A 20,048-nucleotide genomic window follows, 5' to 3' on the forward strand; every position below is an offset into this window, starting at 1 on the left:
GACATGCACAGGTCTGCACCAGGGAACACAAGCCGGTGTATTGTGAATTGGACGTGTGTCTGGCTGGGCGTACGTTATGTTCACGGCGTACGCAGTGATCTGACGTAGCTTAGGCAGTTGTGCCGGCGTGGTTGTGAGCAGGTGCAGGGGGGTGCTGTGTATGCGTCCACGTCACGGCGCATGTGCAGTTTGTGATACGTACCTGTCTGGCGCTCGGCATGGGGTCACGCCCACTTCCACCTACGCCGGTGTGCGCCTTCACTGGGAGCACTGGCTTGCTGAATGCAATGCTTGCCTCTCCGCGCTACGTTGGCATGGCGTACGGTGTGTGTGCTTTACAGCGGCGTAATGTGCGCCTTGTTCTCTGTGAATCTGGGCCATAGTGTGTAACACTTCCTGAAGCCTGTGCCTTACTCAAAATTTAATATTTAGTGGGGTTGATTTACTAATGGAGTAGAGCAAAAACTGGCCTGCTAGCGGCCGAATAGCGCCGCAAAATTGTCGTTAAAGCACTGCTAAAAATAGTGGTGCTTTACGCTGACACCGCTCCCTCCCCAGTGTGAAAGGGGCCTTAATAAGTTCATCAATGGTTGTCATAAGCAGATATATGACTCTTAGGCCCCATACACACGAGAGGATTTATCCGCAGATACGGTCCAGCGGACCGTATCCGCGGATAAATCCTCTCGAGGATTTGCACGGATTTCCATGCGATGGAGTGTACTCACCATCGAATCGAAATCCGCGCCGAAATCCTCTGGCGATGACGTGTCACGCGACGCTGTCATATAAGGAATTCCACGCATGCGTCGAATCATTACGACGCATGCGGGGGATCCCTTTGGACGGATGGATCCGGTGAGTCTGTACAGACCAGCGGATCCATCCGTTGGGATGGATTCCAGCGGATAGATTTGATAGCTTGTCATCAAATATTTATCCGCTGGAAATCCATCCCAGGGGATAAATATCCGCGGAAACAGATCCACTGGAGTGTACACACCATAGGATCTATCCGTTGAAACCCATTCGCTGGGATTTTTCAGCGGATGGATTCTATCGTGTGTATGGGGCCTTACACAGGTTTCTGAATGCTCACAGCATAACTGAATGCTCTGTCTGACAACAACCCAGCTATACATAAAAGACTGCTGTTTGCTCTAGACTCACTTGCCATATATATACTTTCCAAATAGTAAAGTAGTAAATACTGATCCAGTTTGGGTACACACTGCTCACTGACACTCTTCAGGTCATGCAGCTATCCATTATCGACTCTGCTGTTAGGTTACAGTAGAGTACTGTATATATATATATATATATATATATATATATATATATTATATATACATTTTTGTATGTATTGTACTGTATGTATATATCTCCTGGGAAGATCTATGAGTTGCTCTGAATCTACTTTAATTGACTTTCCCAATGTAGCAGTGCACTTCTGTAGCATTGTATAGTGTCTGATGCCACCATCTTTCCTGAACTAAAGTAATACCTAGGCAAAAGGGATCTTCCACTCCTCAAACAAATCATTTCACTTTCAACAAGCCATTAGTCATATAAAAATGTCTATTTCCTTCACTTTTTTGGAAAACACTTATTCATGATGAATATTTACAGCCTCAAGAGAAACCAGCTGACAGACAAATTAGTACAACATACTGTATATCAACTGATATAGAACCATTTACAGCTTGCTCTAGTTTTACTAAGTGGAATTACAAATATTAAAGTGGAGCACCACCCTAAAGTGGAACTCCCACTGATCGGAACCCTCCCCCCTCCGGTGTCACATTTGACACCTTTCAGGCCCCATACACACGATAGAATTTATCCGCAAATACGGTCCAGCGGACCGTTTCCGCGGATAAATCCTCTTGAGGATTTCGGCGGATTTTCATGCGATGGAGTGTACACAACATCGCATTGAAATCCGCGCCGAAATCCTCTGGCGATGACGTGTCGCGCCGTCGCCGCGATTATGACGTGGCGACGTGCGCGACGCTGTCATATAAGGAATTCCACGCATGCGTCGAATCATTACGACGCATGCGGGGGATCCCTTCGGACGGATCGATCCGGTGAGTCTATACAGACCAGCGGATCCATCCGTTGGGATGGACTCCAGCAGATGGATATGTTCTGCATGTCAGCGAATATTCGATCTGCTGGAATCCATCCCAGGGGAGATATATATGCGGAAACAGATCCGCTGGCGTGTACACACCATAGGATCTATCCGTTGAAACCCATTTGCTGGGATTTATCTGCGGATGGATTCTATGGTGTGTACCGGGCCTTAGGGGGAGGGGGTGCTGATACCTGTCTAAAGACAGGTATTTGCACCCACTTCCGGCCACACAGTCTCGGGCATCTCCTTATGTTGCTTGTTTGTTTAGGTCATCATCAGCTGGAGATCTGTTCCTAACCTCATGCTTGAAGTGATTTAGGCCTGATTCACACTAGTGCGTATTCTGATGCGACTTGTATCATACAGAATTGCATGTCAATGGAAATCACATTATTCTTTATGGTGCCCATGTTAATCAATGCAGCACTGGACAGCACAGCCCAGCCCAGCATAGCATGTTTTTGGAAAAGGGTCCTGTGCTACTTTGGTGCAGTTGCTGCATGATTTTGGCCCCCTAGACTTTAAAAGAAACTCACCAAAAATGCATGTACATGCCCATTTTGTGTGTTAGTTGTTAAGAGCTGGCACTCACCGGCATCCCAGCAACCGTGACTCATCACTGCTGTCAGTTGGGGATTTTTGGTTTGAGAAAGGGGGACATGCCCCTGAAACATGTAATCATGTCCACCCAACAGTAGTAGTGAGTTATGTGAGCCCTGTAATATCAGACTCTAACATGCAGCTGAGCCCAGTGTGAAGATGAATTGTTTGCCCCCCTGCAGCTTGTTGGACCTGTAATGAGAGATTCACACTTTATGCTGAGTAACCACTGAGCATCACTAGCCACAATGTGAGCAGTTAGATAACTTCAGCAAGATGGGGCTGTGTTTAGGGCGCTTGTAGTCTATGCAATATTTAAGTGCCACCTTTGTTGATTTTAATACTTTGATCATTAAAGGTTTAACTGCATAAGGTGTGCACTTCCCTGTTTTTCTCTTATTTAACTATTATGAACCAAGCCTATAGCTTGTCCTGAAAACATGGTTGTTAGTGCAAGTAAGAAAGTATAACAGACAGTACACTAATTGTTTTTATTCTTAGCCCTCCAATGATCTGACAACAGGTAATTTGCAGCAGAACAATTATATAAGATGCTACTCTAGTTACACCCTTTTCCCATGTTCACTCTAGCCATTAAAAATGTAGACTCTAATCAATGTGCGCTAAGCTCCCTTACATATTTAGGCATCCAGCTGACACCTTCGATCGACTCTTTACTGGGCTAATTATCCTCCGCTCTTTCGTCAACTTCAGGAAGATCTTCGACGATGGGAAAACTATCCCTTGTCTTGGTTTGGCAGAATCAACTTTATTAAAATTGCGTAGGACCTTACCAATCGCAGTCTCAAGGGGAGATCTACAACATTTACAATTGGAAGTCCTTTTCTTTACTTTGGGTAGTAAAAAAAACAGAATGAAAAAAATGTACGTTGTATGTCTCAAAACCGTGTGGTGGGCTTGACCTCCCTAATTTACAGGCTTATTATCAAGCCGCTCAAAGAACTCAGCTTTCCTACACAACAGCCAAGGGATCTACACCCCCCTGGGTCTCTATTGAGGCTCTTTTGTGCCATCCTTTTGCCATTGGCTCCCTAATGTGGCTTCCTAGCAGTCTTTGCCCCCCCTATTTTGTGTCCTAAACTTTCTCACTCACTAGCGGTCTGGGACAGAGTACGACGTTGTAAATTCCTGTCATCCCCACATACCCCACTAGCCTCTATGTTTTGCAACCCAGAGTTTTCCACCAGACTAACTCCAATGTCATTCCAATGGTGGCTCAACAAGGTTTTTTTTTAGGATAGGAGATTATCTCAAGGGGGATCAACCGTACTCTTTTCAATATTTGAGGGACACTTGCAGATGCCCTCTGGTGAATTATTTAGGTACAATCAGCTTATTTATTTTGTATGATCTAAACCTAACTCACCAATCCGATTACTAATCTCTGTTACACGATTCAATGGGAAAGGGACTTGAAAACCACTTTTGAACTATCTGACTGGCAAAATATTGCCTATGCGTTATCCAAGGTATCTATCAATAGAACACTAATTGAAGCAAACTACAAGTCACTCCTATGTTGGTATTTAGTCCCAACTAGAGTTGCGAGGATGCACCCATATGCATCCCCTACTTACCTTAGATTTTGTAGCCAGATGGGTACCATGGATCATGTTTGGTGGCAGTGTCCTGTAGTTACTAGATTTGGAATATTTAATCTGGTGTATTCAGTGATAAGTGTTAACATCCATAGATCCCCAGAACCAGCGCTTTTTTTTAAACGTTCTGATGAGGTCCCCAAAATCATTTAAACTAATTACATATATGTTTTTGACAGCTAGAATAACTATTGCTAAATATTGGAAGTAGTCAATGGTTCCCCTTGACTACAAGAAGAATAAAGTTGATTATTGTTAATGATAGACTTACCTGTAGCTTTTGCAATTCTATTAGGAAATTCGATATGACATGGGACCCATGAATACGATATTTATCTGCTACCTAATGAGTCTCTGGCTGGCCCTCGTTTTCCCCCTTTTCTTACCTCCTTTCTTTCTTTCTTTCTTTCTTTCTTTCTTTCTTTCTTTCTTTCTTTCTTTCTTTCTTTCTTTCTTTCTTTCTTTCTTTCTTTCTCTTCTCCTTTTCTTGATCTACCCCCTTTTTTCTTTTATATTTTTTTGTTTGTCTGATTTCTTTGATAACTGCAAGATGTTTTTGACAGAAGTTCTATGTCGATGATATTCATAGGAATGTGCAATTTGGCACAGTGGTTTCCCTTTTTTCTGGTCTCTTTCCTTTGAGCCCTATGTTTTCAGAGATGGCTGCCAGGAGGCCAGCTTGTGAATGTCCACTATCATTGTTGCATGACCCTCCCATGAGTGTGTCATGTTTCCTGTTAGAGACTCTATAGTAGAGATGAGCTTCGAGTTCGAGTCAAATGTAAGTTCAAGTCGAACATCGGCTGTTCACCCGTTCGCCAAACAGAAAATTTTATGGGGAATTTGCGGAAAATTTGAGTGCCGCAGAATGCCCCATAATGCACTGCGAGATCGAGTATAACATCATGCACATCAAGGAGAACAATGAGCAGAACAATGGTGGCATAACCAAATCTCCTGCCATATCTTGTGAGGCTAGTGGTCAAAGGCATGATGTCATAGATCAGTGCATTTTTTCTCAGAGAATAGGTGCAGGAACTCAACCATGCCCCCACTGGAAGACCATACCCCCATCGCAGGAGGAGAGCACACCACATGATAGGGTGGGTGTTACCAAATTGCAAAAACAGTAGGCAATGTTTAATACAATGAATGCATTATGCACATTGTTCAGATGTACAGTACAATACATACAGAGTGCAGGGTTCAGGAGTGAGCTACATACAGAGTGCAGCACTCAGGTGTGTACCACGTACAGGATGCAGGACTCAGCAGTGTGCTACGTACAGGGTGCAAGACTCAGAAGTGCGCTATGTACAGGACTCAGGAGTGTACTACATACAGAGTGCAGGGTTCAGGAGTGAACTACATACAGAGTGCCGAACTCAGGTGTGCCATACGTACAGGATGCAGGACTCAGGAGTGCACTACATACAGGATGCAGGACTCAGGAGTGTGCTACATACAGGGAGCAAGACTCAGGAGTGCAAAATGTACAGGGGGTAGGGATCCGGAGTGCGCTACATACAAGGTGCAGGACTCGGGAGTGCACTGTGTACAGGGGGCACTTCGTTCTGGAGGCAGAATTCAGGAGTTCATTTTGGGAGAATTTGGGAGCAGGACTAAGGAGTGCGCTACATACAGTGTTCAGGAATTTGCTATGTACAGTACAAGGAGCAAGGCTCAGGACTTCACTATGTACAGGACGCAAGGCGTAGACGTTTACTATGGACAGGCCAATTAACCACAGTACCCCTCCCCAATACAGAGCTCCCCCCCCAAACCTGCCCTTCCAGTACAAATCTTTCTCACCCATATCATCTCTCCCCCACCCAGAGTGTGCCAGAGAGAGGAGAGAGGGCCTGCTGCTGAAGAGCATTTACACACTGTAGTTTGTGCAGTCTGTGTGCACATACCCCCCCTCCTCTGCTTTCACAGGGATAGTGCAGGAAGGGCTGTGGGGACATACTAAAACATTTAATGTGAAAATGGCTTAATGTAGCTTAACAAGCAAAAAAGTGCCTGAACCTCAATCAATTGCCCTGAAACTTTGTGCGATTTGGTGTTCCACAAGGCAAACTAGGGACATTTTTTGGGGAGCTTAATGTGACTTAACATACAAAAAAGACCTTAAATGTTAACCAATTTCCCCCAAACTTCACACACTAGAAGACTCTATCCATGCCAACATATTCTGAATATTTCAGCTCAATTGGGTTATCACACCAAAAGTTATTCGCATTAAGCTATATTTTACAATACTAAAACATTTAGGCCCATATTCTCAAAGAAGTTACGCCGGCGTATCTCGAGATGCGCTGCGTAAGTGTATATATATGCCGGCGTATCTATGCGCCGTACCCACAGAACCAGATACGCCTAAAAATAGGCTTCTTCCGACCGGCGTAACTTTTCTACGCCGTGTAGCTTAGGCGCATATTTACGCTGGGCGCATCTTGCGCTCCTATTGATTTCCTAGTCAAATATGCAAATGAGGGAGATACGCCGATTCCCGAACGTACGTCCGCCCGACACAGGCTACCCGCGGTGCACATAAGCTGTACGTCTGGCCTAAACTTGCCCCTCATAAAGCAGGGGCAACTTTGCACCAGACGTGTGCAGGTCAGCTGGAGAGCAGCTTCAGCAGCACCGTTACGGACGAGCTGAGCAACCACACTTGCAGGACAACACATCTGTATGCCAACATGCCAGGGGCAGGCATGGTGATAGCTATACTAGTGTGTGCCCAGGCGCGTAGAAGGAGGAGGGCACGGGAGAGGATATACCGAATGCGCATAAATGTCTTTGGCATGGGGGATTCGGAGGTGTATCGCATCTTCAGATTCAACACTGATGCCATCCTGGATTTAGCCACAACCCTGCAGGATGACATCACCAGCCAGACACACTGCTCACATGCAGTGCAGCCACTAGTCAAGGTACTGTACTGGCAACACTGCATTTCCTCGCCACTGAATCTTTTTAGCGTACAAGTGGAGTTGTGGCTGGGATGTCACAAACCAGCATGAGCAGATGTGTGCACCAGGTTGTCCCCGCAATCCTCAGACGCATGTCCCACCACATCATCAGACCCACCCAGGAGCACCTGCGGAATAAGGCAATGGCGGATTTTGTCAGAATTGCAGGATTCCCACACACCCTGGGGGCCATTTATTGCACACATGTGGCACTACGGCCCCCCCCCCGACACAGAGCACATATACTGCAATCAGAAGCACTGGCATTCCATCAACGTACAGGTGATAGCCGATGCCCAAGGCCTCATATGGCACATCCGTGCCAAACACCCAGGGTCCAGCCACGACAGCTACATATACCGTCAAAGCACCATCCCAACAGAATTTGAACAAAACGTGTACGGGAACAGCTGGCTGGTTGGTGAGTGACATGGGAGTCAGGCATGACTGTCCGACCCCATGATGCAGACATCACGAGGGGCACATGCACGGCTAACATCCTCCTGTCTTTTCCCTTCCAGGTGACTCTGCATATGCACTTGGGCCCCATTTCATGACTCCATTCCGGGATCCCCAAACCACAGGAGAGCAAAACTACAATGCTGCACACATACTTACCCGTGCAGTGGTGGAACGCACATTTGGCATCCTGAAGTCCCGTTTCCGATGCCTGGACCCTGTTGTATTCCCCAAATTTGTGTGCCAGATCATCGGTGCATGTTGCATTCTGCACAACTTTGCAGAGAGAAAGGGCCTGGAGATTTATATACGTGATGATCTGACCCCCAAACCAGACATCCCCCCCCCCCCTGCCCGAGGATACCCCGTCTGCTGAGGGAACAGCAGTCAGAAGTTGTCTCGTGGAACGTATCTTTGCACGTTAAACACACACATTCATCATGGCACAAGGAGAATGCATGCATGCGCACCACTGTGGTCCCTAGCACACACCCCACATCCACATCACATTGGATTAGCCCAGTCCAACATGCAGGACTTGGGAGCAGCAACGCCACGGCAAGGCTCCAATTATGTTGCTGACCATTCATACCACATTCACACGGGTCGTGGGGATACATTCTCCCCAACGACCGAGGGTGACACCCCTTTGCTGGCAAGAGTGTCACACCCCCCCCATTCACACACCAGTCACGCTGTAAACTGCACGCCTCACCGTGTGCATTATTAGAAACAAAATCATAATACTCTTAACCAGAGCAAAAAATAAATCATAATACTCTTAACCAGAGCAAAAAATAAATCAAACAGAAAATAATTAGTTGCCCTGGCTGCTGCCACGGCCACGGCCACGGCTCCGTAACTGCCTGGTTGATGGCTCAGGTGGGGGGGGCATCAGGTGGAGGAGCATCCACCGGCCTCTCCATGGCTGGAGGCCTGCCCTCTAATGCCACGGCAATGCGGGTCAGGATGGTGTTGGTGTCTGACTGCACCTGCCGCAAACGTCTCCCCTCCGCCTCAATGGCAGCTATGTGGCCCTGGACGGCCTCAGACAGGGACCGCACCTCTGCCACGAGGGTAGCCATTGTGGCCTGCAGCTCACCCAAGCAGGTGATGACAGCTGCAGTGTTGCCTGCCACATCTTGCAGCCCATCATTTATGTGGTCCCTGGAGGCCAGGCTGTCGGCCACTCGCCTCATTTCCTGGACCATCTCACCCATATGGCGGGTCTGAGAGTCCTGGGCACTGGTCAGGTTCTCAGGCAGGAAGTCAGGAACCCCCCTGGTCTTCCTGGTTGCCTTCCTGGGGCCAGGAGAGGCTTCAGGCCTGGCATAGGGGGAGGGATTTGAGGGAGTGGGTGGGTTGGGGATGGATCCAGAGGGGCTTGATGATCGGAGGCTTGACGTCCGGGATGGACCAGCCGATAGGGAGGTCTCCTCCAGATATAGGGATACCTCCTCACCCAGATGTTCGGCATCCTCCTCAATCACCTCCTCAGTGGAGGTATGGATACCACTCCCCTCCACCAATGCCTCTTGGCTTCCCAGGGGGTCAGGGGCAGGATCATCAGGGGATGATGGCGTGGGACGGGCAGAGGCACCAGATGACCCAGCTCCCTCCTGGACATCTGCGGATGACACAAAACATTCACATGTTGGTGGACCCACACACTTGTCACATATTCCCTTCCACCCCCTCACATGCTACACACCAGATAGTAGAAAAAACACACTTACCTGTCCTCAAGGGCGGCTCAACTGAGTCGTAGCCCTCAACTCCCTCCACTTGCTTCCTATTAATGCAGCGGGCAACCACCTGCTCATCAGGAATCAGACGAATATGAGAGGCTGGTCCACCACCAGTGCACCTGGCATGTCTCCTCATATTGGCCAGCTTCTCCTTAACTCTCCTGCACATATCGTTCATCTTTTTGGTGATTTCCTGGGGCCTCCTCACCTCATTGCCTACGGCATTCACCTGGTTGGTGATCCTCATCAGGATCTCATCCCTTCTGCCCTTGTTCGTCTCCTTGCTCCGTGCCCCATGGAGGCGATCGTCATACCTCTCCATGGCCGCAAGGATGATGGCCTTCTCCTCTGGGTAGAAGTTCTTCTTTCTGTTCCCAGAACGCTGGGCAGACATGTCCAAAAAGAAGAAGAGCGCAAAAGTACCTACACCTCAAGAAACCAAACGGGTGTACTTTTGCACTCCACGGGTGCATGTCTGGGCGTATTTATGCCCTGGGCGTAAACGGTGGGCCGGCGTAACTTAGGAATTACGCCGGGCGTAGTTGTGAGCATGCACAGAGGGGTGGGGGACATACGATCACATCACGGTGCATGCGCCGTTCTTTTGGCCCTTCATTTGCATGGGGTCACGGTTCATTTAAATGGATCACGCCCACTTCCTTCCTACTCTGAATTATGCCGTCTTACGCTGACGATTTTACGTTACGCCGGCGCAAAATTGGACGCTTTTGCTTTGAGAATACGGAGCTTGCCTCTCTAAGTTATTTTGGCGTAACGCATCTGAGATGCGCTACGCCGGCATAAAGATGCGCCGATCTACGTGAATCTGGGCCTAAATGTTTTAGTATTGTAAAATATAGCTTATTGTGAATACATTTTGGTGTGATAACCCAAATGAGCTGAAATTTTCAGAATATGTTGACATGGATATGATCTTCTACTGTGTGAAGTTTGGTGGAAATTGGTTAACATTTAAGGTCTTTTTCGTACGTTAAGCCACATTAAGCTCCCCAAAAAACAAGCTTAATGAGCCAGATTCACCAAAGAGATACTGTTCTATCTCTGTTTCTATCTATGCGACTGATTCATAGAATCAGTTACGCATAGATATCCATAAGATCCGACAGGTGTAATTGTTTTACACTGTCGGATCTTAGGATGCAATACCGCGGCCACCGCTGGGTGGAGTTTGTGTCGTAAACCAGCGTCGGGTATGCAAATTAGCAGTTACGGCGGATCCACGACGGATTTTCGCGTTCGCTACGTCGTCCCTAGTCAAGTTTCCCGTCGCAATTTTAGTCGTTATTTGACCTGCCCTAACTTTAGTCAGCAATCGTATTGCTGTCTAAAGTATGGCCGTCGTTCCCGCGTCGAAATTTAAAAATTCACGTCGTTTGCGTAAGACGTCCGGGAATACGGAATTGCGTTACGCATGTCACCATTAAAAAAAATTACGTCAATTCGCGCAAAGCACGGCGGGAATTTCGAAACGGAGCATGCGCAGTAGGTCCGGCGCGGGAGCGCGCCTAATTTAAATGGCACACGCCCCTTTAAATTACGCGGGCTTACGCTGGAGGCCGCCAGCGTAGGTTTTCATTGCAAGTGCTTTGTGAATCAGGCACTTGCGATGAAAACTTGCGGCGGTGTAACGTATCTAGGATACGTTACGCCGCCGCAGTTCTACGTGAATCTGGCCCTTAGGCTGTGCAAAGTTTTGGTATTATAACAGTCCCTGCACAAAATGACATTTCTAAAGGAAAAAAAGTAATTTAAAACTATTCGCGGCTATAATGAATTGTCGGGTCCTGGCAATACAGATAAAAGTAATTGAAAAAAACAACATGGGTCCTCCCCCCCCCCCAGTCCATTACCAGGCTCTTTTGGTCTGGTATGAGTATTAAGGGGAATCCCAAAAAAGGCGTAGGGGTCCCCCTCAAAATCCATACCAGACCCTTCAGGTCTGGTATGGATTTTAAGGGGAACCCTGCGCCAAAATAAAAAAAATGGTGTGAGATTCCCCCCAAAAATCCATACCAGACCCTTATCTAAGTACGCAAACTGGCAGACCGCAGGAAAAGAGGGGGGGCGACCCCGCCCCCTGTGACGCAACAGGGGTTTCCGGCGGTTTCCCCGTGGCGTTATGGGTGACCCCGCCCCCCTCTGACGCAATGGGGACGTGTCAGAGGGGGCGGGGTCAACCGTGGCACCACGGAGAAACCCGTAGGTCTCAATCAACTTCAGTTTCTGAAGGAGCATTAAATTCAGAAGATAATCAGAATAATTAGAACTCTTGAAAAGCCAGTGAAAAGGCGTTGACTATACAGTGTCATGCTATTAGTCTTTTCGATCACAATATTTGGAAAATAATATTTTCTTTTAAAACATGTTGACAAAATGGCAATCACGGCTTCATAATAAGCTCTCACAAGTCCCAAGAGCCTTAGATGCTTGCCCCAAGTCTCCCAAAATGTGCTTCAGTGCTCCATCAATGCTACTTGAATGTATATATTCTCAACTGGCCTCCCATGCAGAAGTGTAATGTGATGAAAGATTACCTGCACAGAGATCAGAGGTCAAATCGTGGCCAGGCTAACAAATGTACCACACTTCTATACCACTATGTTCTTTAAGTCTAATCGCAAATATCAAAGAAACAAATACTATATATTCACCCTCTTTCCGTTCCCCTTACGTATGCCTTCTCTTTTTTACAAGCATTAGGGACAGAGACCATGGTATATTCTACTAGCCGTGGTCTCATTTATAGACCCAATGTTATGCTTTCTTTTATGCGGATACATTTTTACACTTTAACCCTTCCCCCCTCTTTTTTCCCCTCCCCCTCCCATTTTTATACGGTTCTCAATGGAGCCGGTTCACACAGCTATGGGGCAGCCGCGGTCCACACTGGAAAAGGGTCCTGTGCGTCTTTGGCTCTGTTTCAGATGTCAATTCAGGCAAAAATTCTGACCTGATTCACACTTGAATCGGTGTACAGGGATGTACCAGACCCCCTGCAGGGACCCGCGGCCACAACAGCGTGAATCTAGCCTTAATGAAGGTTAACATTTAGAGGTTTTTGTGTTTGATTTTTAGGGTTCAGGTTAGGATTCCTTTTTGCTTGTTAGGTTAAGCTCTGTTTTTTAAAGTTAGATAAAAGGGTTAATTGTTGGCATTAGCTTAAAGTAAACCCATGACCAGGTTTTAAAACATGCCCTCATTGACCTCTATAGCTGCTGGCACAGTGAAGTAATTTGTTCTCAAAATTTACAGCAGAAGAACTGAAGTAGTTCAAATCACAACTTAGCTTATAATGCTTTCTCCTTGTAGAATAGAGCAGCAGCTATTGTAATTCCCTAAGATGTCCCTATTTATTAGTGACAAATGCCTATAATCTAGTTAGGCATTTAGAAGGAAGCAGTTTAGGTTGGGATCTCACTTTAGGTTTACTCTGTAAAGGTATAAAAGGTCAATTGGGCAGAGCCCTTAATTACTGAGGCAGCAGGCATTGAGAGAGGTGTCGTTCCTTTATATGAAAGCAGCCAGGACTATAAGTGTCTTCAAATGTGCCTTAAAGTGGTTGTAAAACCCTTACATATACTCAGTGAAGTTACTGGACCCAGGTGATACAAATCCCTCCTAGTTGTAACTGTTTAGCTGCAGTCTTCTCTTGACATTCCTTCAAAGTGTTGAATTATGAATCTTGTCTGAGCTTTAAGAAAAAAGGGGGCAGAAATCTGAAGTTACACTCTGCAGAGTTCAGTGAGGAGAGCTCTGAGAGCTGATTGGGGGGAGGATACGCACCCCCTCCACACAGCACACAGGAACAGAGCTGAGACTGTAAATCTGCTAGAGGTCCTTCCCCTGTTACCATTTTTCTCTTGGTGTTAGAAAAATTTGTCAGAAGTAACTCATGCAGATAGCAAAAGAACGAAGCGGGAGACAAAAGTGACACTTAGTGCTCTTAATTGAGACAAGTACACACTATATAGGGAGATGCTTTATTTATATTTCATGTTTGAGGTTTACAACCACTTTAAAATAACAGATGTTATTGTTATAGTGCAGCTCCGTTATTGACTTGTACAGTAAAGTGTTGATCATTTATTATGAAACCCAGCCTAGATTATTGTTATTTGTAAAGAGGGGAAGTTATTCTTGAAAATGGATCTGTATGCAGGGACATAGGGATTTGTGCCAGCTAGAGAGGGAGAGCTCAGCAGTGGGACTGTATCCTTGTTAGGCCAGGCTGGGCCTTGCCTAGAGTTTCCGAGGGAGTAAAGTCTATGTGTTCCACCCTATGTTATTTTACATCCTCCCAGCAGTAAATTGGATGCCTTCCAGCCTTCTAATTGCTAATGCAAAAACAGAGCAGGAGTTCTGGCAAGAAGAGCAGAGTGAGCTCAGTGGAGGGCCTACAGGGGTCCATAATGGCTTGTTTTGCAGCATTATATTAACAGTGCTAAGAGAGAGCTAATGTATTATGGCTAATATCAGGTGCAATAATAAGTGACACTAAATTTTGGGTTAAACAGAAACAAGTATGTATTAGTAAGTATTCTTAACTCAAAAAAAGTACCTTCTGTGTGCACACATTTTCTTTATTTTCCCAAGCTCTGGCCAACATACCAGAGCATTTGAGATGAGCATTCAACTCTTAACATGTGTTTGTGCACCTTTGCTGGACAACGTAGTATGAGATTTAAAAAAAATCACCAACCACCATCAACCAATTAACTTTCCTGTATGTATTGACATACTATATATGTACTGTATGTACATTGATCAGCCATAATATTATGATCACCCACTATAACATTGTGACCACCTACCTAATATCGAGTAGGTCCCCCTTTTACTGCCAAAACAGCCCAGACCCATTAAGGCAAGGTGGGGCCTTCCTGGAATATACCTGTTTTTCCAGCACATCCTACAGATGCTCTTTTGGATTGAGATTCTGGGAATTTGCAGGCCACATCAATACCTCAAGCTCGACATTGTGTTCCTCAAATCATTCTAGAACCAGTTTTGCTGTGTGAGTATGTCGTAATCAAAAACAATAGGACCAACTTGTGTTTATGATAATGCAGTAACATATGCACAAGGTATGGAAGTCGAAATATGTTGTCTTAATCTGGATACACACTGTCCGAAATACAGCCGGTTCAGCGTGAATCAGCTGATTTATAGTAAGAGTATATAGCTGTCTTGCTTGACAGAAGTAAGTCCAATGACTTGCTAGTCGAATGGACATTCTGGAAAACGAGCATCCGATCAGCTATGGCAACCAACAACTGTGATCAGTGTATTCTGGCGGTGTGGGGAGAGAGATCGCTGCACCAACATCATTTGTGTTGGTATAGCAATATTGTCAGTTTTTTATTTTATTTAACCAGCAGGGTCATAAAATGACCTATAGGCAGACGTCCAGGATAAGTCTGATAATGCAATCCATACGATCTCTTGGTCTTCACACCACATTTCTGTTCTTCACAAACAGCAAGCACTGGATACTGTAACAATACAAGGGAGAGAAGAGTGCACAGGTTTTGGTGCAAACCCTTTTATTTGAATGAGCAAATGATAATAAACTTTTTTTTTTATCTATTCCTTATTCAAATAAAAGATTTTGCACTGGAGCCTGTGTGCTCTTCTTTCCCTTATTTTGTTTTAGTTTTAGATAAAATGGGGGAATTAGAACCTTTGTCAGATGTGTATTTCTGTCTTGGTCCCCATTGTAAAAATGTTCTCACTTCTTATGCCAGTGACATGCTCTGATGCCATCACACATGGAGTGTTGTAAGGAAGGAAAGTGGAGGAAATCTCCTAAATAGAGGCAAAACTGCTGTAGAAATTCACAGTGGTTCTAACTTTCCTTACAATGTATACTATATGCTGTTTGTGTCTTTGTTTAGCCCTAAGAACAGTTTCTAACCCTCCCTCACACTATCTAAACGAAACAAAAAAGGCTGTAAGTGGGTTTTATGCATAAAATTCAGTAGCTACTATCATGCAATCAGAATTTTTTTTAGGCTGTGCTCACTCCGGGGTGCTGCAGTTTGGGTGCAGCGTGATTGTATCCCTTTTACATGAGGCTTTAGGTGCACTTCTATCCACTTCTATTAGGCTGTGTATTTTCTGAAAGCCCAAAGATGCAGCATGCAGGACTTTAATGAAAAAGTACTGGCTAATAGAAGTCAATGGGTATGATCCAAAAGCCGAGTGTAAAAAGGTACCCACCTAAACCGCAGCACACGAGGTGATCTCGGTCCAAGTCGGATTGATGACTATTTATTGCATGTTTTTGCTGATTAAACAATGTTATTTAAAAAGCTCTTGATTTTGTTATATCTGTTTGTGATCTGTTTGTGATTTATGTATATTAATATCTACCTTGTGTTCTCTCAGCACAGTTCAGTCCAGCTAAGACATATGAAGAATGGTGGGCATATAAAGAAGCTGTCCAGGGAAGCTTTGTACCAGGTATGATTTATGATGCAGATGCCGTCTTTGAATGTTGTATGTGAAGCTAAAATGGTTTTAAATTTACAAGAAAAATCCAGCCTACATGGGCACATAACACATGTAAGTTGATGTTGTTCATGTTTAGTTTTCTGCTAACCTCCAGCACAGATGACAACCCCAAACCTCAACACAAGTATAACAAGAACTTCTTGTAGAATACCAGCATGCCTTTAGGTTGGTTAACTTCCACCAACATTGTACATACCCAGAGTGCTACTATAAATGTAGTACCCCCAAGGCATCATCTTTGTTAAATACAATGCTGAAGGTTAAATCTTCATTCTCAAGTTCTGAGGAATAAGGTAAGCGTTTAAATTTAGCTGACAAAACCCTGTCTTTGAAACTGCGTTATGTTCACCGGAGGGCTTTCAGGAACCTTTTAATTCACTGTAACCTTGATAGCTCTTTTGTCTATGAACCGCAATAGTCAATACAAAGGTCACACGAGCCTTTCTCTTAAAACCAATTCACAACCTTCAACTTGAAATATCAACGTGAAGTGACAAATACAATAACAACAAATGCACGTCATCATATTTCCTCATAGTCTACTATTATAGAATGCTCACGGTTCAAAGAAAATTGTTTGCTGCCAGTTTTTTCTCGACAAATATACTGCAAATGCTTAACAAGTAATTGTTATCCTGTGCTAAATGGATGTCTAGTTTGCATACAGAATCATTTCTAAAAGCCTCCTGCTAACCACAAAAATTATTAGAGATGTGAGATGCAAATATCTGTTTGTCCTCCAATGCAGTCAAATCAGATACAGATCATTGTTGTTCCTAATGCTCACCATAGACTGAGAGCTTTCCATAGATAATGAAGATGAACTAATGCACCATACATGTGGTGAAAGATTATTTTTTGCTGCAGAAATGCCCATGAAAGATAATGTGTGCTTCCAGGCACCTTCAGCTAACCACTATTTAGCTCAAGTGTATCTAAAACTAATTTTTTTTTTATAGCATAGAGAAGTGTTAGAACCCCTGTCAGTTAATGCTGCCTATATCATGCTGGTTAGACTTGTCCTCGCTATTTGTTTTAGTGACATTTCTCACCAAGTAAAATAGTGATTGAAAATAAAAATAAAAAATTGATTTGTCATTCGAAAAGAAGATGGAGAGAGCAAATTTCTAATGGGGTTATCTATTTCAGTGACAATTGTATTTATTTGGAAAGATTTCATTTAACTTTTTTTGCCATCTGTGGGACAGGAAGTGAAGGGGGCTCTCCCCTATGGTATGCAGATGGCAAACAATTCTAACAATTCCATTTATTTATTTATCTAAAGCTAGACAAATGTTGGCTTTCGTTATATATTAAGACACTATTTAAACCATTCACGCATTATAAAAATGACTTGTAAAAAAAATTTTTATCCAGAAAGAGAGCTCCGTCACATCCGGTCACATGACTTGCTTTTCTCCAATTATAGTTGGTATTGTAGGATTTATTACAGAGAAGCACTGCCACAATACTGTGTAATACCAAGGAGTATAAAGCAGACTTGATAGCTAAGGAAAAGCCCCCCAAAGTCCAATATTTACATATCTCATTTATTGTGTGACCAAGCTTAACCCTATCAATTCATCACAGCAGCAAGCAACTGTGCAACAACAGCACCTAGAAGCCCAACATTATTTCATGCATTATAGCAGTGGTCCTGAAGGACCTGGAAAAAATGCAGTATGCGTCTTTCATCTTTCATGTACTGTCTGTGTTACACGCCACAGCTACTCACTAAGCTCTAGGCTTTGCAGAGACTGTCTTTTCATTTCCCATAAAATACTAATCAGAGCAGATCTATTAATATCATATTATGGTTTATTTTTTTATTTATTTTTTTGCTACAGATATATTTTCACACATAAAGTCTCAATTAATACAGGGAATACAAAATAGCTAAGTGACAGATAGCATCTGCCATTTTCTTACAGGCACAATCATCACTTAGCACTTGTTTATAAAAAGATAGGGAACATTCTATTACTTTTATGTAGCAGCCCATTTAACAGGATGGATTGTACCATGTAACGCATTGTATTTCAACTGCTGTATAGATTTGAACTCTTTACCTGGTCAGATTAACAATATGGATTAGCTTGCAAAGTTTACAGTTTAAATGTAATTTGATCAAGCCTTTTCATTTTAACCAGTCAGGGCACTGTACTATCTTCATAATATAGTCCTTTAAATCATTAAGTTTGTTTATCTTTATTTTATTTTTTTACAGTATTACCTTTTTGGTATTTTTTCTAATTTCTATGTATATTTTCCATCAGTGGAACCCAACCTCACTGGAAGTGCTAATGCGGCATTCTTCATTCTTGGTGATTTTTTTATAGCTTTACTAAACCCAATGGCTTAACAACATCAATAGCAGACACTAATGCACAAACCTGTAGTTCCACATACTGCATGCTTAAAGAGTTGTTTCAGATGTTATTATCACATGCAATATAAGTTCTTGATTCATCAAGGAGAGAGAGATGTTTCAGCTGTTGGTATCTCCCTGGAACACTAATGGATGTCAATGTTTGTACAGGAGAAGGTTTCAAGCCAAACTGAAAGCATAGGTCTGGAAGGGAAGAATCCAGCCTGGCCGGTCCAAGCCCAAATGGGAAGGTGCCCAAAGAGGGTATGGAGCCCTATGCTTTCGCTACTCATATGGAACCTTTGCCTACTGCTAATACTGTCCTGACAGATGGGTAACCTGTCCCTTCCCCTACCCACTTGCGAATTCAAACCCAGGCCTTACACCATTTTTGCTACCTGTCTCTGGACTCGTTCTTATCAATATCTTTTTGTAGGTGAGGTCACCAGAACTGGACACAGTATTCTAAATGAGGTTTCACTAAAGATCTACACAGGGGAATTAATAACTCTTTCCTCCTACTGGTGACCCCTGGTACATCCTAGAATTCTATTCCCCTTTCCCACCACCTGGTAACACTGTTTGCTCATTTTGCAATCATCTGAAATAAGTATCCCCAAATCTTTTTCCTCTGTAGTGCTGGCCAACTGTTATGTACTGGAACGTACCTTGTAGCCAGAGCCTAGTGTGCAGGAGGAGGCCTCTCTTACAGCCCCGGCTCTGGAGCTGCTGGAGTTGGGACAGCAAGCTCGGGAGCACGGCGAGGTAGGAGTGCCTGGTGATGATAGCAGCTCGGCACCAGTGGTGGTCCTTCGGGACGGTGGTTGTAGGAGACAGCGTCTCTGGAGCTGGCACAGGCACTGGATAGCAGGAGCTGGTGAAGCAAAACCGGGTTAGCAGATAATCAGGTGGGTTAGGCAAGCGTAGTCAGATTCAGGCACAGGGTCTGGTAACGATGGGCAGGAGAGCAGAGCGGAGTCAGAGCAAGCCAGGGGTCGGAGTGGAGAGGGTCGGATGGTCAGATGGAGCCGGGTCGGTTTGAGGTAACAGGTTACAACAGGTCACAAGTTTCACAGATACAATGCTGCAGATCAGACAGCAAAGTGTCACTGCAGCTGCTTGCTTTTTAAAGGCTGAGTGGCGCCAATCGCGCATTAACGCGCACGCGCGCGTTCCCGCCATCGTGCACGTGCGCGTGTATTAGGCGCATGCGCGCGCATACGAGCGCGCACATTTGGCGCACAGATGCGCGCATTTGGCTCATATCCGTGTGCATGTGGGACGCGCCTGCGCACATGAATAGGCGATTGGTGCTGATTCTGACCATCAGTAAGTGTGCGCATGCGTGCACGCCGGAGCCTATTGGCAGGTCCCTGACACCAACACTGTACCCCCAATGGTGTACTCTGTCAAGGGATTTTCTTTTCACTAGGTCCATTATTTTACATTTAGAAGCACTGGACTGCAGTTTATACTGCTTTGACCAATCTTCCAGCAATGCCAAATCATGTTCCATGTAACCTCCAGGGATATCAACCCTATTACACACCTTTTTATCATCAGCAAAAAGACATACCTTGCCCAACAAACCTTTATTTATAC

At 44.7% G+C, this 20,048-nt stretch overlaps 1 protein-coding gene across 2 annotated transcripts in view; it reads left to right on the plus strand.

Annotated features, from left to right (window-relative positions):
• Positions 1–20,048, plus strand: part of LOC120915267 (carbonic anhydrase-related protein 10-like) — a 519,204-nt gene that overhangs the window by 206,648 nt on the left and 292,508 nt on the right. For both annotated transcript variants that reach the window (XM_040325646.1, XM_040325644.1), the window contains exon 2: positions 15,953–16,027. In XM_040325646.1, coding sequence (XP_040181580.1) covers positions 15,953–16,027 — 75 coding nt within the window. The remainder of the gene's footprint in view (positions 1–15,952; positions 16,028–20,048) is intronic.

This window comes from Rana temporaria, chromosome 10 (assembly GCF_905171775.1).
Source record: "Rana temporaria chromosome 10, aRanTem1.1, whole genome shotgun sequence".
Lineage (NCBI taxonomy): Eukaryota > Metazoa > Chordata > Amphibia > Anura > Ranidae > Rana > Rana temporaria.